Here is a 25795-nt window from a genome sequence, read left to right on the forward strand (position 1 = left end):
TATAGGCTTTTCCCCCAAGGGTTTCTGCCAAACCATGAAGACCATAAGCGTCCATTTTGTTAAGCTTAGTGAGTACAAGAGACAGGGATAAAGCCCAGGGGACACCCCTATGTGGAGAACTGGGTAGGGGATTCTTGCATAAAGTTGAGAATTACAATCTTAGTTTAGGTAGAATGAAAAGTAAAACCTGCCATGCTGTAGGGGGCAATAGAGAAATGTGCTTGCCTTGACTTTGGCACAGAGGGGAGGGGAGACATTCCCTGTGAGAATTCAAGCTGACTCATGCAGATATGATCTCTGAATTCACCTGGCCTGTGGGGTGAAAAGATTTTAAGAAGAGAATTTAATGTCATCATGGAAAATAAAGAAAAAACCTCTAATTAATTAGAAGGAGATAAAACAGAGAAAAGAAAAGGCAACAGTCCAAAAGATAATGGCTGACAGGTTTTCAGAATTGTTGGAAGTCCATCCCTTGGATTCACTGGGTTTCCTGGATCTGAAGCTAGAAGTAAATAATAGGAAACATCAGAGTCATTGTGAGTGTGATAATCAGAATTGTGTTTGTATTGTTCAGAATGAGGATGAAAATACCAATTGGCTAGAAACCTTAAATTCTGGATTATTTGTGTAAAAATTTACTTTAATATCTAAAAGATTAGACATAGAGGGTATAACTTCCAGCCATATCAAGGGGAAAGATTATTTGAGCAGAAGGAAAAAGCCCTCAAAGGTAACTAAAAGAATAGAAAAAAGAGGCAAAAAGAGGGAGAAACAGAATGCACATAATCAGGTAGTAGAATAAAGAAAAATATATCATCAATTATAATTAAAGCAAATGGATTTAAGAAGTTAAAAAGAGAAAGTTATAAAATTGTCCAGCTATATGTTTATAAGAAATTCACAAAACACAAGTGCTCACAAAGATTAAAATCAAAGGAGGAAAAAATACACACAGAAAATAGTAAAGAAAAGAAGTCCAGAAGAGACGGTATCACTATTAGATGAAATAGGTTTTGAGGCAAAACGTGTTGAGGTAAAGCCTCAAAAGAAAAGAGCCATTGCACAATAAAAGTTTTAATTTATGGAGAAAAGAGGAAACTTATACACCTACAAGAAATTTACAAACCCCACATCATACTGTGATGTTTTAATATTTGCTTTCAGGAACTGATCAAATGGAGAAGAAAGTCCATATGGAGGTAGAATACTTGAAAAGCACAATAACAACCTTGAAATAATGGCATGTATAGAACAGAACTTTTTGGTGTATTATACCAAAAAGTGATGTATACATAATCTTCAAGCACAGTTAGGAATATATGTCAATATATTCTGTCATAAGACAGAATCAACAGATTTTAAGAGACTGGTATCCCACAGGCCACCTGCTCTGACCACAATGCTATTAAGTTAGAATTCAATAATAAGATAACTAGGAACCTTATGTGTTAGAAATAAAATGTACCTGTAAATCATGGGTCAAGGAGGCAATCATAATGGAGATTGGAAAATACTTAGATTTTAGTACTTATGAGAATGCATCAAATCTCCTGTGTTGTAACTAAATTTATAGACATTTTCATTACAAAAGAAATAAATGCAAAAAAAAAAAAAAAAAAGCTAAGAATCCAGTCTAAGAAAATAGCTATAGTACAAAAGAATAAACTCAAAGAAATCAAACATAAGCATAAGGAAATAATAGAGATAAGAGTAGAAATTAATGGGGTGCCTGGGTGACTCAGTTGATTGAGTGTCCAACTCTTGATTTTGACTCAGGTCATGATCCCAGGATCATGGGATCGAGCCCTGCATTGGGCTCCGCAGTGAACATAGAGCCTGCTTAAGATTATCTTTCTCTCTCCCTCTCTGTCCCTCCCCACCTCTCTCAAATTAAAAAAAAAAAAAAAAAAAGAGTAGAAATTAATGAAAGAAAAACAGTGGAGAAGATCAAAATGGGCAAATCTTGCTTCTTAGAAAAAGACTAATAAATGAAAGTTTGGTAAGATTAATCAAGGAAGAAAAGGAAAGGCACAAATATGTGTATTTGTTTAAAAATTGAAAATTTGATATAATTATAAATGCACCAGAGATTAAAGAGAGGATCTTATGAAAGTTTTATGATCTTGTTTTAGCATTTAAGTGAAATGCATAAACCCATAGGAAAATATAATATACCAAAACTTATTCTAGAAGAGATATAGAGCCTGAATGGTCCTATAATCATTAAGGATATTATATAAGTAGTAAAAAACCAAAACAAAATGAAACCAAAAAAACACATAAACTTCCCACAAAGAGACTATCAAGACCAGACACTGTAACTGTCAAATTCTATCAAACATTCAGTGTAGAGAAAATACCAATTTTCTAATAAACTCCTCAAAGAAATACCAAGAATATCCTCTAATTTTCTGAAACTGGTATAAACTTGACACAAAAAAATTACCAAATACAGAATGAGAAAGGAAACTGACAAGTCCATTTTGCTGTTAATTTTAATATAAAATCTTAAAACCTGACAGTATAAAAGATGGTAATATGTAATGATCAAATGGGGTTTATCACAGGAATGTATATATTTTTTTTAATAAGGAGTCTGACTCCATTTTTGGATCTTTGCTGACAGCTTTTAAGCCTCCTTTCCTCTTCCCCCTCTGCCCCATGTCTAGACTGGCTGACAGAAAAGCCTGTGTGCTCCCTCCTTTGGCACCTGCAGGAGTTTCAAATCATGTAAGCCTCTGCTTGAGTGAGGGCTTCCTCCCTAACCACCAAAAAAGCCCCACCCCTAAGCCTGTCTCCTTTACCTGCTCTCTTAAGGCATTTCTGGATCAGCTTCAAAGGTCTGCCCTCTTCTCCCCGGAAAACCTTATCATGTATATAATCTTCCCACCCTTTTGGTGTGTTTGTGGCATCATCAGTTTTGACACTCAAGCCAAATTTTGGGTGGGTGGCTGGCTGATCCTGCTTCTAAAGGGTAACCACAACAGTTTTTTTTTTTTTTCTTATTAGGAAATCAGTTGACTTTTAAATAAGGAGGAAAAAGTTACAAGCAAAAAATTTATACATATATATATATATATATATACACATATATACATATGTAAGTATATATATCTATCTTTTATATTTACTTATATAGTATATATGTGGTCATATATATATACTGTGTATATATATATTATATTTATATATATATATATATTTAATATATATATATGCCATATGTGTCTTTTATGTTTACCTACGTGGTACTTTTAATGGTACTCTTTTTTTCTCCATGTGGATTGAGATACTGCCTTTTGACCTTTCATTTTAGTCTGAAGAAACCCCTTCAGTATTTATTATAGGGTAAGCCTGCTGTCAACAATGTCTTTGTTTTTATTTATCTGGGAATGTATTAGTTCTTCATTTTTTGAAAGGTAGTTTTGTTGGATATGGCATTCTTGGTTGATAATTTTTTTCCAGTGCTTTGAATATGCCATCCTAGTACCTTCTACCCTCCAAGGTTTCTGCTGAGAAAGATTTGATAGTCTTTTTTATCATCTCTTCAAAGTGGTGAGTAGCTTTTCTCTTGTTGCTCTCAAGATTTTCTCTTTGGCTTTAATTTTCAAGTTTGATTAGGATTTGTCTAGGTGTGGTTTCTTTGAGAATATTTTACTTGGAGGCTTATTTTGTTGAGCTTCTTGGATCTGTAGATTAATGCTTTTCATCAAATTTAGGAAGTTTGGGGTATCATTTCTTTAAATACTTTTTCTGCCCCTTTCTGGATTCTTTTGGGACTCCCATTATATGTATGTTGCTATGTTTGTTTGTGTCCCACAGGTCTCTGAGGCTCTGTTTTTTTTTTCTTTATTCTTTTAAATTTTTATTCCTTAGCCTCAGTTATCTCAATTGACCTATCTTCCAGTTCGAGTCTGCTCAAATCTGAGCAGTGGATTTTTCGTTTCAGTTATCATACTTTTCAACCCCAGAATTTCTATTTGCTTTCTTTTTTCTAATTTCTGTTCTTTATTGATATTCCCTATTTGAGGGGACACGTTCTAATATGTTATTTCTTTTGACATAGTTTCCTTCAGCTATTGGAACATATTTAGTATAGCTGATTTACACCTGTCTGGTAAGTTCAATGTCTGGATTTGTTCAGGAAGACTTCCTATTGATTTTTAATCTGTATATGGTTCATACTTATTTGCTGCTCATGGTTTTCATGTTTCATGTTTTTTTGTTGAAAATTGAACATTTTAAGTAATATAATGTGGCATCTCTGACCATCAAATTCTCTCTCCTCCCCAGGATTTCTTTTTGTTGCCTTTCATTAGAAGTGTTTCTTTTAGGGGGCACCTGGGCGTGAGTTTGAGCCTCACGTCGGGCTCTGTGCTGACAGCTCAGAGCCTGGAGGCTGCTTTGGATTCTGTGTCTCCCTCTCTCCCTGTCCCTTCCATGCTCATGCTCATGCTCTTTCTCCCTCTCTCTCTCTCTCTCAAAAATAAATAAAAATTTAAAAAGAAAGTTTTTCTTTTAGGCTTTTTGGTTAGTCTGTTGTTTTCCCTAACTTATACATCACCTCAGATAGCTGCAACATTAAAATACTTTCCTGTAAATGTTCTCAACGAATGTTTCTCCTACACCCACCACTGTCTACCTAGATTTGAGCACGGGGTAAGCTCTGGGTTAAGTCACATAAAAACAAGCCCTTCAGGTGGGACCTTCCAGAGACCATCAGACAGGTGAAATAATAACTTTTTGGGAATAAGGCTTTGAAAGAGGTCATTCTCTTTTATGCTCCCTCAGTACTAGATATGTGGACTGTTATTTTTTAAAGCTGCTACTTAGCCCAAAGCAGGAGGAAGTTAAAATATTACAAAGCTCTCTTTAAAAACAACAAGATTTGGCTTTTTTTTTTCTTGAATAAAATCTCCCTGGATTGATTTAAATCTTTAGTTAATTTTCAGAGTTGTGAAAAACTTGATTCTGGTAATTTTTGTCAGCTATCTCATTGTTTCATAGAGGAGAAAGTTTTTGGAAGTTCTTACTTTGTTATATCACTGACATCCTTAATGAAGATCTGTTTTTATTTTAGGGTATATGGTCTTGGCTGGCAAAATTGATAGATTGTTTTATTTTATTTTATTTTATTTTATTTATTTTTTTTTTTTAATTTTTTTTTCAACATTTTTTATTTATTTTTGGGACAGAGAGAGACATAGCATGAACGGGGGAGGGGCAGAGAGAGAGGGAGACACAGAATCGGAAACAGGCTCCAGGCTCCGAGCCATCAGCCCAGAGCCTGACGCAGGGCTCGAACTCATGGACCGTGAGATCGTGACCTGGCTGAAGTCGGACGCTTAACCGACTGCGCCACCCAGGCGCCCCGATTGTTTTATTTTAAACTTGATACTGCTGTGAATGAGATAAGTCAAAAGAGATAAGACTGAAATCAAGACTTTAATGACAATTTTTGTTATTCTTTGTGGCACTCCCCGCCTCCCCAAATAATTAATTTTCATGAGTGAGTTGCATTTGACATGGAGTAAAATCTGGCAAGACAAATGTTTGTTAATTCAGTGTTAATTTCTTCACTGGTGAGGTTAGATAGAAATGGAGAAGCCCAAATGTAGTGTTTGAGGATTTCAGCTCTGTCCAGAGTTATCCTAAAGATTTACCCTCATTATAAAGGCCATAGAGCCTGAGCTCTTGGGAACTACCACGGACACATTTTAGAAAAGAACAGAATTTTAAGTTTGACCTAGTTGTGATGCTGGTCTGTCCTGGCCTATATAACATATCCTGTTCACCGTCAGCCATTTCTCCTTTTGAGATTAAAGAGTAATCACACAGCTTTTGAAGGGTAGAAAGTTCTCTACTATAGGGTGAATTTTAGGCTGGTGGTATCAGACTGTTAATATCTCCCGGAAAAGTAACTATGGTCTTTTCGGTTTTGAAGAAACAGAGCTGTTGATGTAGGTCCCATTTCATTGTTCATATTATTGGGAAATTAGTTTTTTTGACAGATATTCATTCAATGTTATTTGCTTTATTTTCCTTAGTGAACCTGAGGCAACATGTTATGTTGCAACATCTAATCTGGATGGGGAGACAAATCTAAAAATACGGCAGGTAAAGACACGTTTTTAAATCCTGATTTTATGCTTAAGCTCACAATGTCAAGTTTTGTCAGGTGCCAATTATTTATTTTTCATGAAGAAAAGTATCTCACTACTCTGGTGTAGATGTAATGAGTCCTCAGCAGTTATTTACAGGGTACTTTAAAAAAAACAAGTAGGAACTAGGTAAGAAAAAAGTGTCCTATAAAATTCAGGTCATAAAGGATAACATACCTTTGAGCATGCTGTTTTGAGGATATTTTTGTTAGTGCTTTGGTAATATAACTATCTTCATGATAAATATCATCATTATTAATCTAAATGAGCTCTGAGTGATCTTATATAACACTGCTTTTTAAACTATCATTTGAATTTCAGAGTAACTTGTGATTATGAATGGAAGGAGATAGTTTTCCAATTAACTTCCTATTAATGGAAAAAAGACATTGATCTTTAAGATCATTGCGTCTTGGGTGCCTGAGTGGCTCAGTCAGTTGAGTGTCCAACTCTTGGTTTTGGCCCAGGTCATGATCCCAGGGTTGTAGGATTGAGCCCCGTGTCGGGATCTGTGAGGAGTGTGGAGCCTACTTAAGATTCCGTATCCTTCTCCCCTGTTCATGTGCTCTCTCTCTTCCTCTTAAAAAATAAAAAAAATAAATAAAATAATTGAGTCTTTGCTTTATCACTTGGCTTCAGAAAGGAAGCTCCTGATTTGACATTCGAATATTTACATGTCTGCTAATCTTTTTTTGCAAACTTTAGTGTGATTGAAAGTGAAAAATATGTATTTAGGATTTATTAAAGTAATACATCATCTTTGTAAAAATAATACAAACAGTACAGAAACCTAGGCAGTCTATTAAGCCTTCTCTATCTTCTAAATCCCACCTTTATCCCCAGTACTAATTGTTGTGATAGTTTGGTGGTACCTTCTTGAATTTTAAAAATGCAATTATAGACTTCTGTTTCAGGAGAAATGAAGTAGACATGTTTTCTTCTATTTTCCTGCTAAGTACAACTAAAAAGTTTGGACATTATGTAGAAAACAATTATAAGGAGACATTGAAAGTGTTATTGAAAAACATTGAAAGAGTGACAGAAGAAGGTAGATTGTGGGACCTTAGAACCCATGGAACAACATGGTGGTGAGTTCCCTGGGTTTTCCTTTTGCCTTGTATATACCAGGTTTGGGACTGAAGAAACCAAAAACCCAGAAAAACCAATGGACACAGACCCAAAAAAGGATGGTCCAACAAAAGCCTCCTTTCTCTAGTCAAAGGACTGGGAAAAGGGCAGAGAGTAAGACAGAAACTTTGACAACGGCCACTCTACCCCAGCCAGACACGGAGTGAAAATATGGTCCCATTCCCACCTCTGCCAGCAAAGGTTGAATGTAGAGCCTTGACTTCCACCGTTACCATCCTGAAATGAGGCACCCAACTCCGCCACAAAGATGATGTCAGAGAAACCAAGTAGGAAGCTAAGACTTTGCTTTTGTAATAAGGGTGGCAGTAAGGCCCTCTCCTCTTTCCACAGTGTCAGTGGAGACGACATGGACATCAGTAATAAGGTGTTCCAATCTCTTCAATGCTGGAAGCGACAGGGCAGCCAGAACTCCCACTCCTGTCCAGCTGTAACAAGGGGCCTCCCCATTTGGCTGTCAACAGAGGCCAAGTGTGCAACTTGTCCTTCTACCCCCATCTTGCAGTAATGAGGCAACACCTGCTTCCTCTGTCAGAGTGGTGTCAAAGGAAGCCACCTAACACAGAAAGCTTAAATGATGTCCAGATCTTATAATACCCCAAATGTCCAGATTCCAATAAAAAGTCACTTATTATGCCAAAAACCAGGAGGATCTCAAACTCATTGAAAAGACGACAGCTAATGCCAACACCAAGATAACGAGATGTTAGAATTATCTGGAAGCGATTTTAAAGGATCCATTGGGAAAAAAAAAACTCCAATGAGCAACTACAAACATTCTTGAAACAAATAGGAACATATAAAAAGTCTCAGCGAAGAAACAAAATCTCAGCAAAGAAATAGACGACCCAATGGAAATTTTAGAACTGAAAAGTACAAAAAGTACTTAAGGCATTAAAAACTCTCAAGTGATGAACTCAACAGCAGAATAGAAGGGACAGAGGAAAGAATCCATGAACTGAAAGATAAAGCAATAGAAGTTGCCCAGCTTGAATAACAGAGATAATAGGCTGAGAAAAAAAATGAACAGAGCCTCAGAGACCTGTGGGAATATACGAAGAGCTCACATTCGTGACATGAGCTACTGAAGGGGAAAAGAGGGTGGAGCTGAAAAACTATCAGAAGAAACAGTGGCTAAAACTTCACAAATTTGCCAAAAAAAACGTAAACAAACTATAAATTTAAGAAGCTGAGTGAACCAAAAAGGATAACCCAAAGAAATCCATACAAAGACACATTATAATCAAACTTCTGAAAACAAAAAATATTTTAAAGTAGTTGAGAGAAGAAAGATACTCCCTATAGGGGAAAGACCATTTGTATAAAAGCAGATCTCTTATTAAGACCCATGGAGGTCAGGGGAGCCTGGGTGGCCCAGTCGGTTAGGCATCTGACTTTGGCTCAGGTCGTGATCTCGTGGTCCGTGAGTTTGAGCCCCGCGTTGGGCTCTATGCTGACAGCTCAGAGCCTGGAGCCTGCTTCCGATTCTGTGTCTCCCTCTCTCTTTCTGCCCTCCCCCCACCTCATGCTCTGTCTCTGTCTCTCTCTCTCTAAAATAAACATTAAAAAAATTTAAAAAAGACCCATGGAGGTCAGAAGGAAGTGGCATAACATTAAAAAAATGCTGATAGGGAAGAACTGTCAGTCCAGAATCATGTATGGAGCAAAAATATTTTTCAGGAATGAAGAGAGAATTAAAACATTCCCGACTGAAGGAAAAAAGTAACAGAGTTTGTTGCCACAAGACGTACTGTAAAGAATGGCTAAAGGAAGGAAGGAAACCATAAAAAAGGAACATAAGAAACAAGGAATAAAGAATATGATAAGCAAAAATAAGGCCAAATACAATACGCTTCTTTGCTCTTCAGCTTTCTAAATTATGTTTGATGGTTGAAACAAAAATTATAAAGTTATCTGATGTGGTTGTAAATGTATGAAAGAAAATCTATAAGGTATGTAACAGAGGAGGGTAAAGAGACATAAAAGGAAGCAAGCCTTCTATATTTTGTTTAAACTTGTAAGATGACACAAACTGTGAGAAGTTATACATAAATAATGTAATGCCTGGAATAACCACTACAATAGTTATACACTGAGGAATATACTAAAAAACAATCAAATCAAAATGAAATTCTAAAAAAATGTTCAAGTAACCCAAAGGAAAGCAGGAGAAAGAAAAAACAATAAAGCAAAATCAGAAAAAAACAAACAAAATCAATACTTACATTAAATGCCCTGAAATATTGGATTAGAATATTATCTAATGGATTAAAAGCATGATCCAAGCATATGCTGGATGATATAAGTTTTCTATACAAAACGCACTTTAATTATAATGGTATAGGCAGGTTAAAAGTAAAAGATAGAAAAAGATATGTCATGTAAAGATAAAATAAGTCAGGAGTGGCTTTATTAATAGCATATCAAGTAGACATCAGAGCAAACGAAACTGCCAGAGATAGAAGGGAACATTTTTTATTATGTAATGACAAGAGAGTCGATCCACCAATAAGACATAGCAGTGTTAATGTGTATGCATCAAAATACAGAGCTGCAAATATGTGAAGCTAAAATTGCTAGAACTTAAAGGATAAATATGCATATCCACATTTTTAGTAGGAGACTTCAGCAACCCCGTCTCATTAATTGACAGAACAACCAGACAGAGAATTCTCAAAGATACAGAACTAAATGCCATCAACCAACAGGATCTATTTGATAGTTATACAGCATTCAACAATACCCAACAAAAGAAAGACATACTCTTTTTGGTGCTCAAAGAACGTACACCAAGATACAGAATACCTGTGTCATCAAACAAGCCTCATAAAAATGAAAAAAATTGAAGCCACGAAGAACGTGTTCTCCACCCATGGGAGAATAAAGCTAGAAATTGTGGCAAACATAACAGAAAAACCTACAAACACTTAAAAAGATAAATTGAATAGCCTGATAACTTCTAAGGAAATTGAATTCATAATTTAAAAATGCCCCCAAAAGAAATCTCAAGGCCCTGGTGGTTTCAGTGGAATATCCTAGCAAACATGCAATGAAAAATGAACATCAATTATCTGTAGTCTCCTCCAGAAAACAGAAAAGGAGGAAACACTTCCCAATTCATTTTGTGAAGCTGTTATTATTACCCTGATACGCAAACCAGACAAAGACAGTGGAAAAAAAAAAAATGTTTCAATATCCCTCAAGGGTACAGACACCAAAATTCTTTAAATGTACTAGTAAATAGAATTCAGAAATATAGGAAAAGAAATATAAAGGTTTATTCCACATATTCAAGGTGCATTTAATAATTGGAAATCCATCCATGTAATCCATCATTTTAGGCTAAAGAAGAAAAATCACATGGTAATATCAATAAATGCAGGAAAAGCATCTGACAAAATTGAATGTCAATGAGAAAAATTAGAGAAATGTAGGAATAGAGGGGAACATTCTCAACATGGTACAGAACATCTACAAAAACTTAGAGCTACTATTAAAATATATGCAATGAAATGTAAGTGGTAAAAGACTAAATGCATTCCCCCCACCCCCCATCCCAGATGGGAACAAGGCAAGGTTTTCTGCTGACATTACTCTTACTCACGTAGCACTGGAAGCAGTAGAAAGTGCAGTAAAGAGGCATACATTTTGGAAGGGAAGTAATAAGACTGTATTTGATTTTGACATAGTTGTCTACATAAAAAAGTTGTCTACCTAGATTTCCAAGGAATCTAAAATAAAATGAAATAATGTGTTTTTGGCAAGGATGCAGGATACCAGATAAACACAAAACACTTTCATTTCTGTATAGTGGCAATAAACCTGTGGACCCTGAAATTTAAAAATACAATACCATTTATAAGCACTCAAAATGTGAATTAGGTATAAATCTAACAATATAGACAGGATCTGTATGCTGAAAATTTCATTACAATGTTGATGAAAGAAATTAAAGAAGATCTAGATAAATGGAGAGAGAAACAATGTTCATGGATTGGACGGCTCAACACAGTAAGGGATACTTATTCTCCCCAAATTGACATACCAATTTAATGGAACTCGTAGGAAAATCCCAGCAAGATCTTTTGTAGATATGGATGAGGTTATCCTGAAATATTTACAGAAAGGCAAATGAACTATAATAACTAAAACAATTTCGAGAAAGCAGCATAAAATGGAAGGAATAAGATTTCAAGACATTCTACGACAGTAATCAAGAGTGTGTAGTTTTGGTAAAGGGATAGACACATAGCTCAGTGCAACAGAATAGAAAACCCAGAAATAGATCCATACAAATATTCCCAAACGATTCTGTCAAAGGTGCAAAAGCAATTCTTTGGAGAAAAGGTAACATTTTCAACAAATGGTTCTGGAGCACTTGTACATTCACAGGCAAAACAAAACAAAACAAAACAATAACCTCAAATAAACCCTTGACCTAAATCACACTTTATACAAAAATTAATTAATAATTTATCATGACTTAAATGTAAAATGATACAACTTTTAGGGGAAAGAATTGGAAAAAAAAATCTTTAGGATCTGTAGTAGGCCAAGATTTCTCAGAATCAATGCAAAAAATGTGATCCATAAAAGGAAAAATTGATAAATTGGACCTCATCAAAATGAACAGCTTTTGCTTTTGAAGATGAAGAGACAAGCTGAAAACTAGGAGAAAATATTTGCAAACCACATGTCTGACAAAGGACTGGTATCTGGAAATACAAAGAACTCTCAAAACTACATAAACAAAACAAAACAGACAGACAAAAACAAGCAAACAAAACCTCCAAACCAATTCACTTAGAAAATGGGCAAAAGAGACAGAGACATTTCATAGAACAGGATATAAACATGGAAAATAAAGCACATGAAGACATTTTCTACATCATTAACCATTAGGGAAATGCAAATTAAAATCAGAGTCGAAGTATCACCACACACCTATCAGAATGGTCAAAATTTAAAATAGTTCCAACACCAAACGCAGGTGAGGATGTGGAGAAACTGGATTATTCATACATTGCAGGTGGGAATATAAAATGGCATAGCCACTTGGGAAAACATTTTGGCAGTTTTGTATAAAATTGAACACACAACTATTATATGACCCAGTAATTGCACTATTCCAGAGAGGCAGAAACCTATGTTCACACAAAAACCTTTATAGAGTTGCCTATAGAGGCTTTACTAGACAGTTGCCCTCTATGGGTAAGGGCTTAATTATGATATATCTACAGTTGTTTTTGTTTATTTATCTTAAATCCAAACACCTTACTAAGTATTCCTACACATTTCTACAATTTTTAGGTCAAGCAGATAGGATTTTGTGGGTGATAAATTCTTTCTTTAGAAATTGGGTTATTTTTGTTTACTTTCCAATAATCATACCTAATTTCTTACCGTCCCACCCCCCCCATCTTATGGCAATACCCAGAAACTCTGCTAGAACCCAGTCTCTTCTTGTTCCTGACTAACATGGAAATGCTTTAACATTTTATAGTTAAGTGTGGGTAGTTGCTTTAACATTTTATAGTTAAGTGTGGGTAGTTGCATTTCATTCTGGTAAATAACTACCAACCTTGCAAAGTTTTGCTAAGAATTTTATTTTTCTAGAATGCATATTAAACTTTTTACTAATTTTCTCAGCCTCAATTGCTACAATTTTTTTCTTTTTAATGTCTTTTAATGTTTGTTTATTTTTGAGAGAAAGAGACCGAGTATGAATGGGGGAAGGGCAGAGAGAGAGAGAGAGGGAGACACAGAATCCGGAGCAGGCTCCAGGCTCTGAGCTGTCAGCACAGAGCCTGATGCGGGGCTTGAACCCACGAACCGTGAGATCATGACATGAGCCGAAGTCAGACACTTAACCGACTGAGCCATCCAGGCACCCCTACTTTTTCTTTTTAAATTCATTAATCTATCATTCTTGAGCATCTGCTTTTGAGCTTATTGGTAATACATATTTTCTTTTTCTGAGAAATATTTGTTCATGTTGTTTATTCATCTTTCTATTGGGATATTTGTACTTTTTATTGGTTTATAGGACTTCTTTACATATTTAAACTTTTTTAAATGTTTTATTTATTTTTGAGAGAGAGCATGAGCAGGGGAGGAGCAGAGAGAGGGAGAGAGAGGATCTGAAGCAGCCTCTGCACTGACAGTGAGTCCGATGTGGGGCTTGAACTCAGGAACTGTGAGATCATGACCTGAGCTAAAGTTGGATGCTCCACTGACTGAGCCACTTGGGTTCCCCCATATTTTTTATACCAATTCTTTGTCAGTTATACGTGTCATCAAAGCCTTCTCCCAGTTGGTAACTTGCTCTCATATTTTTGTTAAGGCATCTTTTTTTTTAACAGAAGTGCATCCCAAACTGTTTCGATGTAGGTTTCTGAGCGTCCAAACTTCTAAGACATTTGCGTGCCTGAGAATATTTGCGTTAAACTTTCACATTTGTTTGATATTTGGAAAGATATAACATTCTTAATTTAAAGGTCTTTTATTTAGATAATTAAAAAGAAAAATTCACTTTCTTCCTGTGTCTCGTATTGCTGTTAAAAAAAGACAGATGGCAATTTGATTCTCGTTCTCCTGAAGATGATCTTCTTTTCCTCTCTGTGAAGTTGAGGTCTGCTTATTGCAATGAGACATTCTCTAGATCGGTGTTTCTCCGGGCATGCTCTCTAGACCAGCATCATCAGCGTCCTTTGGGAAATGCAAATCCTAGCTCTCCACCTCAGACCTACTGAATAAAAACAAACAAACAAACAAACAAACAAAAACCCCTGGGGGTGAATCTCAGCAATCTGTGTTCCAACAAGACTTGCAGGTGCATCTGATGTATGTAAAAGTTTGGAGCCATTATTCTAGATCCTTGCTACTCTAAGTGTGGTCCAGATATCAGCCTCATCAGCTACAGCTATAAATGTATCAAACATGCCATGATGTTTGGTTAAAGTCACTACACTTTCAAAAATGTTATTTTCATGTAGAGATGATGAAAATTTGACTTTCCTACTACCTCTTTGAACCTTATTAAAAATATTTGCAAAATACTCGTATGGCAAAATTTTCTAACAAACTTTATGTTAAAGTTTGAGGTACCTTATTTGTTGTCTGGTAAGTGCAATACATTTTGGACCCTCATTTTCATAATTTTATTAACTACTAGGACACTGAACTTTGCCATTAAAGTTTTATATTAATTTTACTTTGACTTTATTTTACAGGCTTTGTTAGAAACAGCTGAAATGCAAACAGAACAATTGTCAAGCCTCTCTGGAAAAATAGAATGTGAAGGACCTAATCGTCATTTCAATACCTTCATTGGAACCTTGTATCTAAATGGGAAAAGGTATCGTTTTTCTCTTATTGAACATTTTTTTAAAATGGAACATAAAATATGACCATTTTTGTTCTCTCAGTTTAATAGTTTTTTCATTTTTTTACTTGATTTTGAAATACCGGAGGCATCAATGTACTGTTAAAAAGGTTCTTAAATATGGGAGGAAAATGTATGGCGTTTTAAAAAATTTTTTAACGTTTATTTATTTCTGACACAGAGACAGACAGAGCATGAGTGGGAGAGGGACAGAGAGAGAGACACAGAATCCAAAGCAGGCTCCAGGCTCTGAGCCATCAGCACAGAGCCTGACGCAGGGCTCGAACTCACAAACCGTGAGATCATGACCTGAGCCGAAGTCAGTTGCTCAACTGACTGAGCCACCCAGGCACCCCTATATGGCATTTTTAAAATTGGTATACCTGTAAATGGGCTAGAGAAGTCAGGTCTAAGTTCCCTTTGCATAGAAGTACTTGGCACATCCCTTGGGCTAAGTTAGCGGGAAGAACAAAGTTTCGAAAGTCATCCAAGAAGAGAAGTTTGATAATGATGAAGGATTTTCCCTAATTTCTGCTCCACTTCTGCTTAGCTTCCACTTAAGACTTTTATGGAAGCATTGTTTTTCATGTTTATTTATTTTTGAGAGAGAGAGAGAGAGAGAGAACGAACAAACACAAGTCGGGGAGGGACAGAGAGAGGGAGACGCAGAATCCGAAGCAGGCTCCAGGCTCTGAGCTGTCAGCACAGAATCCAACGTGGGGCTCAAACTCAGGAACCGTGAGATCATGTCCTGAGCCTAAGCCTGATGCTCAACTGACTGAGTCACCCAGGTGCCGGGGAAGCATTTTTTTATCTAGTGAGTGAGTCAGCCCAGTGCCAGAGGGGAGGAGGACAGGGAAATATGGCAAACCAAGGTTGCTTTGTGTGCTCTGAATGACCACACGTAATCTTTTCTATAGAAAACCAAATTGGTAATACACAAGTATTTATTCCTCTGCCCAGTCTTCCTTGACATTAAGTTTCATAGTCACCCTAGGTATGAGAGGTATTATTTCTCTAGAACTTTTAATCAACTTACCTTTAGGTTAGTGAGAAATGGATGATAAAACCATTTTTTTCCCATGCTCCTTGTATGAAGACACATTTGTTTTTGTTGCTATTTCCCCCCAAAGTTGAACTTGACAAAAAAGAAATAAGTATAAGATGAAAGCCTAGGCTTGCTTCACTTTGTGAAAAGAAAAAACTTTTTGGTAATGTATACATGCTCTTTATTTTTAGCCCTGTTGCAGTAGGGCCTGATCAGGTCTTGCTAAGAGGTACACAACTTAAAAATACCCAGTGGATCCTTGGCGTAGTTGTTTACACTGGATCTGAAACCAAATTCATGCAGGTAAAATGATTTGTGATGACTGTATTGCCTCTAGATTTTTCCCTTTTTTATGAGGTGAGGGGGGTTAGTATCATCTATCTCTTGAATTTAGGAGGCTCATTTCTGTTTACTAACCTCAAGTTTGAAGGGAGGTCCATATTTCATTTTAGTCTACATGGCTCCCATTAGTGGTAAGACTATTTTGGCCAAAATGACATTGGAAGTTCTGTGTAAGTTATTACTCTTACATACCATTCTTCCCAATCACTGTCTTTCGAGAACCCTTCGGTTTGTCCCTTCAGGACATCCTTCAAAACACCTGTTTTGGACTAGGAATGTTTTGCACATTTCTTATCCTTAATACTTTGACAGTAAGTCCGCCCGTTATTCCATCTGCTAAAATATAACATTTGGCTTTGACTGTTGCTTGCACAAGTATCTCTTTGGCACCTGTGTAATGCCAGACACTGTGCTAAGACCGTGGGGTATAGTAGGGCACAAGGCCTGTTTCCTGCCCTCGACTTACCTGCGGTCTGTGAAGGAAGACAGTCAAGGTAATGTAATAGCCAGAGGTCACTAAGGCAGGTTAAGTGTAGGACGCTGTGTGTTTCTATAGGAGCCCCATCCAACCTGACATTGAGGCTGTTGTGGGGAAGAACGATGTAAACAAACCGAGACCTGAAAGCTGAGTAGAGCAGATGAAAGTTTCAAGGGTGTGGGAGGTTCAGAATGAAGGCGCGGCAGGTGGGAGAGCGCTAGACCAAGACTTGCCTGTGTCCAAGGGCCATCTGGGGAGCGCTGCTCAGTGTGACTGTAGGGTAAATGGCAGAGAAAGAAGGCATGGAATGGTGACAGAGTAGTCCGAGGAGAGTTGGGGCCCTTGTGACTGGGGCCCACCTAGGTACATTTTCTTGCAAAGCTATGACTGGTCAGTAACATTCCACTCTCTCTTTGCTTCCTGGTTTCTTGTCTCACTTTTCTTTTTCCTCTCATTCTTCCTGCCCTGTGATTGCACCCTGCAGTAGTGCGTTAATGTGTAAGTTTTCCTTACACTCTGTATACTAAAAACCCCGGACGAAGACGGCGATATAGACACGGTCTACCCACAAATAGAAGTTTGTATCTGGACAGTGAACCAAGGGCAACATAGACCCACCTAATCGTGACCTGTGATTCAGCTGTAAAACGCACAACTCTCAAACGCTACACCCTTCTGACTTCAGTTGTCTTCAAATGATCGTGCTGTTATCACTTAGTTGTATAGCTGGTGATACAACATTCAGTCTCAAATTTAAATGCCTACTGTTGATTTAAGGAGCCTGTCCCATTATCTCCCCTGTGTGGCTAGTCTGTGCAGCAGCTCATGAGAAGGTGCATCCTACTATTCCACATTATTTTGTGGGTGTAAATCATTGCTTATTATACATGCTGATTGGGTCATTTCAGAATCACAAAAATCTCAAAGTGGGCCTTTTCACAACTTCAGGAAAGAAAGAACTAGTAAATGTAAATATTTCCTTACTGAAAGGTTTTAAGCACAACACGCTTAGCTCAAAACTGTTCTATATTGTATAGCATTTGAAGACATTACTTACACCCGTTAAAAAAAGAGAAGGAATGACATGATTGCTTTGGAGATATTATACATAGATGTATATATTATATAAATTATAGTACGTACACACATATGCACGGACGTTCTCTAATAATATGCTTAATGCAGTTAAAACTAGGATTTCAATTTTTATTCCTGTGCTTTGTAAAAAAGCTGAGTTATTTAGATTACTAACTCATATTTTCATAACTAATAGACTTTGAGGATTTATGCTTCCACACTTAAAAAAATGTAGGGGCACCAGTGTGGCTCAGTCATTTAAGAGTCTGACTAGTGGTCTGAGCTCAGGTCTTGATCTCGGGGTTGTGAGTTCAAGCCCTATGTTGGGCTCTGCACTGGGTGTGAAACCTACTTAAAAAAATATGTAGAAATGGTAAATTTAATCTGGCAAAGTATGGTTGCAAGTTAAATATCTATATCTGTTTATATGCTTGCTAATTATACATGTTATAGACAAGAAAGTTAAATATACATTTATTTGTCAATATTTTAATAGACCTATGCAGACAATTATCAGAAATTTATGGGTAAATTTGAAATGCTAATAGAAAGTTATTATTTGAAGCTCTCCTGTATCCCTAACCCAGAGCTTTGGTGTCCCTAAAATATGTGTTAGAATAATTATTGTACTGGTAAAATTTTTAAAAAAAATTTTTTTTAATGTTTATTTTTGAGAGAGAGAGACACAGAGCACGAGTGGGGAGGGACAGAAAAAGAGGGAGACACAGAATCTGAAGCAGCCTCCAGGCTCTGAGCTGTCAGCACAAACCCCGATGCGGGGCTCAGACCCGTGAAAACTGCAAGATCATGCATGACCTGAGCTGAAGTTGGACCCTTAACCGACTGAGCCACCCAGGTGTCCCTGTACTGGTAAAATCTTGAATATTTCCCCAACAGACTCAGATAAAAGGTATCTTTCCATGGTTTTCAAACCAGAAATAATTCAATAACTATAAATAGTAAAGCCAATAAATTAGTACAGTCTTTTTCTCTTTTATCTGTACAGAAGATCACCTAGACTGTGTGATTTACCACATTTGCTTTTTTAAAAAACCCTAGAACTGTGGGTTGGTGGGTCCGCTGTGTGAATATGTTCTCTGTGAATAAGTAGAAGATGCCTCAAGGACTGAAGTGGGAAAAGCCCCATCAGTCAACAACATGGTGCTTTCAGTGTTGGTACTTACTTGGCAAAAACCATATTCTCCTTTTCAACTGTTGGGATTTTGGACCTCCTCTTACCATAGAAATATTCATGCATTATAATTCCTTTGATTGTTTTCCATTCTCTTTGGTGTCTATGCATTCGCCATGGTGCAGAATTCCATCAAATTGCCTCTCAAGAGATCGACTGTTGAGAAGGTGACCAATGTGCAGATCCTGGTGTTGTTCCTGCTGCTTCTGGCCATGTCCTTGGTGAGCTGTGTGGGAGCCATACTCTGGAAGGAAGGGCATGGAGGAGACATTTGGTACATCGGGACGAAGGGTAAGTGTCCGAGGGTGTTGACAAGCTACCGTTTGAAGAGTGGTAACGCTTTGAAGTGACTTTAAACACTTGTTTCCATGTTTTTATTTGAAAGGGAAGGCCCTTGTTCTAAGTGGTAGAACAGAACAGTTTTTGTTGTTTGTTTTGGTTTTTTGAGACACTGAGGATTAGTGAGTTTTAGAAACAGAGTGTTTCCTTCTTAAGATTGTTCTACCAGTGCCACATAATCTTGGCATTCCAGAATAAAGGAGAGAAGACGGGTCAAGGCAGAGGAATGAGACGGTGAGGCAGACACACAGGGCCTCTGTCCTTGGCTTTGTCACTTAGTCACCAGGAGAACTTGGACAAGGCTTTTTACTTCTCTGAGCAATGCTTCCCTCATTTGAAAATGGGGATAATACCTACCTTATGGGGTTAGTACAGTGCTCTGTATACAAGGAATGATGCCCCCCAAATGAAGACAGGGGTCCCTGAAGGGGACCAGAAGGTTGGTAAAAGATGTAAAGGTAAACTGATACTTGGCCATTAAAAGTTCAGTCTTTTTTTCTTTTTTTTTTTTTTTTGCTTATGTCTTTCCATGTTTTCACAGTTAACCGTCATATATCTTTCTACTTTTCTCATCTATCAACTGAGGATTTTAAATTGTTCTAACTTCCCTTGAGCAGATCTGTCTGGGAGCATCTTAAAAATAAAGAAGCGAAGATACAGACTTTGTAGGTTGTATCAGAAAACTATGGATTCATTCTTGTGCAATCTTGGTTTCTAAATGTTACTTGTATGGTTTTTAGCTCAAGCTTTTAGATTTTCAGTGATTTCAAAAAAGTAATCTCAACTTAAATGTGCTTGTTTAATTTATCCTAGCCCAAGACTGTGAATATTATATTATTTTGACACATACGTAAATTCTTACAGAAGTCACTGACATTTTGGTGTTGATAAAATGTCAAATTCTGCATACCCTACAAATGACCTTTTCTTGCCTTCTTCGTCAGACTTCTTGAAGGAGACACAACCCTCACTGTTTCTATTTTCTTACCTCCTGGTCCCTTCCCATCTGCTAGCCATTTCAACCAGTCTACTGGAATTGTGCCTCAAGGCAATTCCTAATTGCCAAACCCAGTGGTCATTTAAGTGGAATTTAATTGGATTTCTGCCACCCTCTTCTGAGTTTTATTTTATTTTTTATTAAAGTTTATTTATTTATTTTGAGAGACAGAGCAAGTGGGGAAGGGACAGAGAGAGAGAGGGAGAGAGAGAATCTCAAGCAGGCTCTGCACTGTCAGCACAGAGCCCGATGCAGGACTTGAACTCATGAACCGTGAGATCATGACCTGAACCGAAACCAAGAGTCGGAGGATTAACAGACTGAGCCACCCAAGCGTCCCACCCTCTTCTGATTAAAAACAAACAAGCAAACAAATCATCTGTTCCTTACTTGATTCATGAAAACCTTGATCCATCTCTTACATGCTGGTGTTTTGCAGGATCCTGTGTTCACCAGGAATGCCTCAACTTGGGTCCATAAATCCTGAAAATTTTGTGACACTTTTAGGCATATATTTATGTGTGCATGTTTTTTCCTGTAGGATGGCCTTCACCAGCTTCTTAGGGATTGTTTTATCCAAGAAAATCCTAAGAGAGCTCACTTGCTTTAATAATTTCAATTGTCATCCATTAGTTGATTTCTCTTCTACCTGCTTGCCTCCAGCCCAGATACCTCTATGAATTATTAACTCAATGATGCCTGGACATTGCTTTCCAGATATCTTGTAGACTTCTTACATAATGTACAAAACTAAATTCAAGTTTTTTTTCCCCAAATGAGTGTCTTTTTTCAGTATTCTCCATGTAAATTGTAGGCATTGCTATCCAACCATCATCCAAGCTGGAAACATAAATGTCACTCTCACCCCTCCTCGCTTCCTCCTCTTTTCCCCACTTCTATCCCCATGGCCTTCATCATCCAATCAGTTCCAAAGTCTTATTGATTCCACCTTTTCAATATTTTGTCTGTGCACACTCTCTTTTTCATCCCTGAACTACTGCCACAGTTCTCCAACTGTTTGCCCAGCCCTCAGTCAAGTTCCACTCAGATTCATTCTTTATACAGTTTCCAGAAAGATGTATGTAAAAAGTAGTTATGAATGCATGCAGTAGCTTCACTGTATCCTGTTGTTTACAATGGTGTGGTGGACCACTGCCTGATGGCCCATTGTTTGTTTTTGTAAATAAAGTTTTATCAGAACACAGCCATATTTATTTGTTTATGTATTACATGTGATTGCTTTCTTTCTTTTTTTAAAAAAAATTTAATGCTTATTTATTTATTTTATTTTTTAACATTTATTTTTGAGAGACATAGAGAAACACAGCATGAGCAGGGGAGGGGCAGAGAGAGAAGGAAACACAGATTCCAAAGCAGGCTCCAGGCTCTGAGCTGTCAGCACAGAGCCCGATGTGGGGCTCGAACCTACAAACTGTGAGATCATGACCTGAGCGAAAGTCGGATGCTTACCTGACTAAGCCACCCAGGCGCCCGTAATGTATGTTTATTTTTGAGAGACAGGTCATGAGTCGGGGAAGGGCAGAGAGAGGGAGACACAGAATCCAAAGCAGGTTCCAGGCTGTGAGCTGTCAGCAGAGAGCCTGATGGGGGGCTCGAGCCCACGAACCATGAGATCATGACCTGGGCTGAAGTCAGATGCTTCACTGACTGAGCCACCCAGATGCCCTTACATGTGATTACTTTCAGTGCTACAACAGCAGAGTTGAGTAGTTGGAACTGGGACTGTATGTCTTGCAAAACCGAAATTATTTATCCTCTGGCTATTAGCATGGCACATCAGGACTTTCATATCTGGTCCTATCTCCATCATCTGATACTTAGTCTGTATTCACAGAAGACTGACTTTTGTTCTCTTTCGTGATCCTTCCATCCACCAGTTGCTTCAGCATCTCTAGGCCTTTTGTCTACAGTTCCTTCTGCCTCAATGCACCTCTGGTCTCTTCGTGACTGGATACCTGTCTCTTCTCATTTCAGTCCAAGATGAGGCATTACCTTCTCCAGCAGCATTTCCTATATCTTATCTCCCTCTCTTAGTTAGGAGGCCTCTTTGGCTTCTATAATGATGTCCTTAATAGATATCATTCCATTTCCATGTTTTATAATCATTGTTTGCCCCATCCTTCCAGCTAGATTGTGAATTTTTGAGGACAGGAATCATTGTATCTTTAACTCCAAGAACAGTGCCTTTTCATAATAGGAACTCAGTAATTAATTTTTTAAGTAAAAGAAATAATTTTTATATTTAGAAGCAGAACTCTATTGTTTTTTAGCCCAGCCCCTTGTTTTATGAAAGTGAAATAGATTCTGTATATTTACCAAAAAGCACAGAGGAAGTTACTGGCTTATTTGGAATAAAAATCTGTTATTGGCTCTGGACTGTATCACTCTGCCCAAGATATTCTAGGCTAAAAGAAGAGAAAGGTATTAGGTAATTAAACTATAACTGCATTTTCAGTAATTAATACATTTAGCAAAGCACTAGAGATCTTTTCTCAACTTCTCTGTCCAAAAAAACGGTCCTAATAATATCTGCCTCTAGTATTCCTAAAAGAATGATTTATGACCATAAGGTAGCATAGTAAGTATAAAAGTGTAATCATGGCAAATAAGGGAAAGTTAGTAAACTCACGGTGATAAGAATTTGAATTGATATGATAGTGAATTAAACTTGACCTTTAGGTTGATGGAATTTAGAAATCTAGATTTAACTACAATCGTTCTGAGTTACAGGTGTGTTCCCTTTTAGGAAAAATGAATATAAAATTTTAACTTAAAATTATTTAATTTTGTCTCTCAGTATACATATTTGTGCTTAATTAATCTAACAAATCAATTTGTTTAGTTCTTTTCAGTTGTAACTCAACATATAAATTTAATACATAAGATTGAGATGTAAGTTTTCAGAAAGACCTATAGAAAGCAGTCTGTATATGTCTCCTGAATACCTTCTGTATATTTTTCAGTAAATTTCTGGGAAATTAGACTGAACTTTTATTGGAAAATTACTCTCTCAAATACATGTACCTCTTTAAAAATGAGTGCATCACTAGGTTTTACAAAGTATGATATTTATTTTTTTATTTTCCTTTTGGCTTTACTTTCCTTCATTTCCTAAGTTTAAAAAACCATTAATTATCTCTTTGTCTTCAAGCACGTACTTCCAGCTAAATAAAATGTCCTCTTCATGCTCTTCCTTTCATCTCCATTTAACAAACTCCCTTCCTCAAAACTGGGCTCACCTTCTTTTGTGCACCCTCTTTCTGGGCCCTCCATTTTGTGTCGTTGCAACTCTTCGTGTTCAGCACTATCATGGATTTCATTGTGTCGTAATTCCTGACACATCTTCCTTTCTCAAGCTGCATCCAAAGCTCCCTGGGAGCAGGGTCTGTCTCTTGCTAGATCTTGTATGTTGACGCTTGGCACACGCCCTATTACAGTGTTGGTGCTTAACTGGGACTTAACTCCAGGTGGCAGACAGACACATGAAAAGATGCTCAGTGTCACCCATCATCAGGGAAATACAAATCAAAGCCACACTTTGAGATACCACCTCACACCGGTCAGAGTGGCTAAAATGAACAATTCAGGAAATCATAGATACTGGCGAGGATGTGGAGGAACGGGAACCCTTTTGTACTGTCGGTGGGAATGCAAACTGGTGCGGCCGCTCTGGAAAACAGTGTGGAGGTTCCTCAAAAAATTAAAACTAGAACTATCCCAGGAAATAGAAGCAGAACAGCAAAGGCAGCCTAAACCCAGCAGAAGAAGAGAAATAATAAAGATCAGAGCAGAAATAAACAATATAGAATCTAAAAAAAACTGTAGAGCAGATCAACGAAACCAAGAGTTGGTTTTTTGAAAAAATAAACAAAATTGACAAACCTGTAGCCAGGCTTCTCAAAAAGAAAAGGGAGATGACCCAAATAGATAAAATCATGAATGAAAATGGAATGATTACAACCAATCCCTCAGAGATACAAACAATTATCAGGGAATACTATGAAAAATTATATGCCAGCAAATTGGACAACCTGGAAGAAATGGACAAATTTCTAAACACCCACACTCTTCCAAAACTCAATCAGGAGGAAATAGAAAGCTTGAACAGACCCATAACCAGCGAAGAAATTGAATCGGTTATCAAAAATCTCCCAACAAATAAGAGTCCAGGACCAGATGGCTTCCCAGGGGAGTTCTACCAGACATTTAAAGCAGAGATAATACCTATCCTTCTCAAGCTATTCCAAGAAATAGAAAGGGAAGGAAAACTTCCAGACTCATTCTATGAAGCCAGTATTACTTTGATTCCTAAACCAGACAGAGACCCAGTAAAAAAAGAGAACTACAGGCCAATATCCCTGATGAATATGGATGCAAAAATTCTTAATAAGATACTAGCAAATCGAATTCAACAGCATATAAAAAGAATTATTCACCATGATCAAGTGGGATTCATTCCTGGGATGCAGGGCTGGTTCAACATTCGCAAATTGATCAACGTGATACATCACATTAACAAAAAAAAAGAGAAGAACCATATGATCCTGTCAATCGATGCAGAAAAGGCCTTTGACAAAATCCAGCACCCTTTCTTAATAAAAACCCTTGAGAAAGTCGGGATAGAAGGAACATACTTAAAGATCATAAAGGCCATTTATGAAAAGCCCACAGCTAACATCATCCTCAACGGGGAAAAACTGAGAGCTTTTTCCCTGAGATCAGGAACACGACAGGGATGCCCACTGTCACCGCTGCTGTTTAATATAGTGCTGGAAGTTCTAGCATCAGCAATCAGACAACAAAAGGAAATCAAAGGCATCAAAACTGGCAAAGATGAAGTCAAGCTTTCGCTTTTTGCAGATGACATGATATTATACATGGAAAATCCAACAGACTCCACCAAAAGTCTGCTAGAACTGATACATGAATTCAGCAAAGTTGCAGGATACAAAATCAATGTGCAGAAATCAGTTGCATTCTTATACACTAACAATGAAGCAACAGAAAAACAAATGAAGAAACTGATCCCATTCACAATTGCACCAAGAAGCATAAAATACCTAGGAATAAATCTAACCAAAGATGTGAAAGATCTGTATGCTGAAAACTATAGAAAGCTTATGCAGGTAATTGAAGAAGATATAAAGAAATGGAAAGACATTCCCTGCTCATGGATTGGAAGAATAAATATTGTCAAAATGTCAATACTACCCAAAGCTATCTACACATTCAATGCAATCCCAATCAAAATTGCACCAGCATTCTTCTCGAAACTAGAACAAGCAATCCTAAAATTCATATGGAACCACAAAAGGCCCCGAATAGCCAAAGTAATTTTGAAGAAGAAGACCAAAGCAGGAGGCATCACAATCCCAGACTTTAGCCTCTACTACAAAGCTGTCATCATCAAGACAGCATGGTATTGGCATAAAAACAGACACATAGACCAATGGAATAGAATAGAAACCCCAGAACTAGACCCACAAACGTATGGCCAACTCATCTTTGACAAAGCAGGAAAGAACATCCAATGGAAAAAAGACAGTCTCTTTAACAAATGGTGCTGGGAGAACTGGACAGCAACATGCAGAAGGTTGAAACTAGACCACT

The 25795-nt window shown here is 37.3% G+C and overlaps 1 protein-coding gene across 6 annotated transcripts in view; it reads left to right on the top strand.

Annotated features, from left to right (window-relative positions):
• The window catches only part of LOC109266144 (phospholipid-transporting ATPase IB-like), a 225712-nt gene that overhangs the window by 43025 nt on the left and 156892 nt on the right, over positions 1-25795 (top strand). For all 6 annotated transcript variants that reach the window (XM_019447931.2, XM_053900764.1, XM_053900771.1 and 3 more), the window contains 4 exons: positions 6048-6117; positions 14540-14664; positions 15931-16042; positions 18954-19119. In XM_019447931.2, coding sequence (XP_019303476.2) covers positions 6048-6117; positions 14540-14664; positions 15931-16042; positions 18954-19119 — 473 coding nt within the window. The remainder of the gene's footprint in view (positions 1-6047; positions 6118-14539; positions 14665-15930; positions 16043-18953; positions 19120-25795) is intronic.

Source organism: Panthera pardus, unplaced genomic scaffold, assembly GCF_024362965.1.
Source record: "Panthera pardus isolate Hobbes unplaced genomic scaffold, ASM2436296v1 HiC_scaffold_1, whole genome shotgun sequence".
NCBI classification, from domain to species: Eukaryota; Metazoa; Chordata; class Mammalia; order Carnivora; family Felidae; genus Panthera; species Panthera pardus.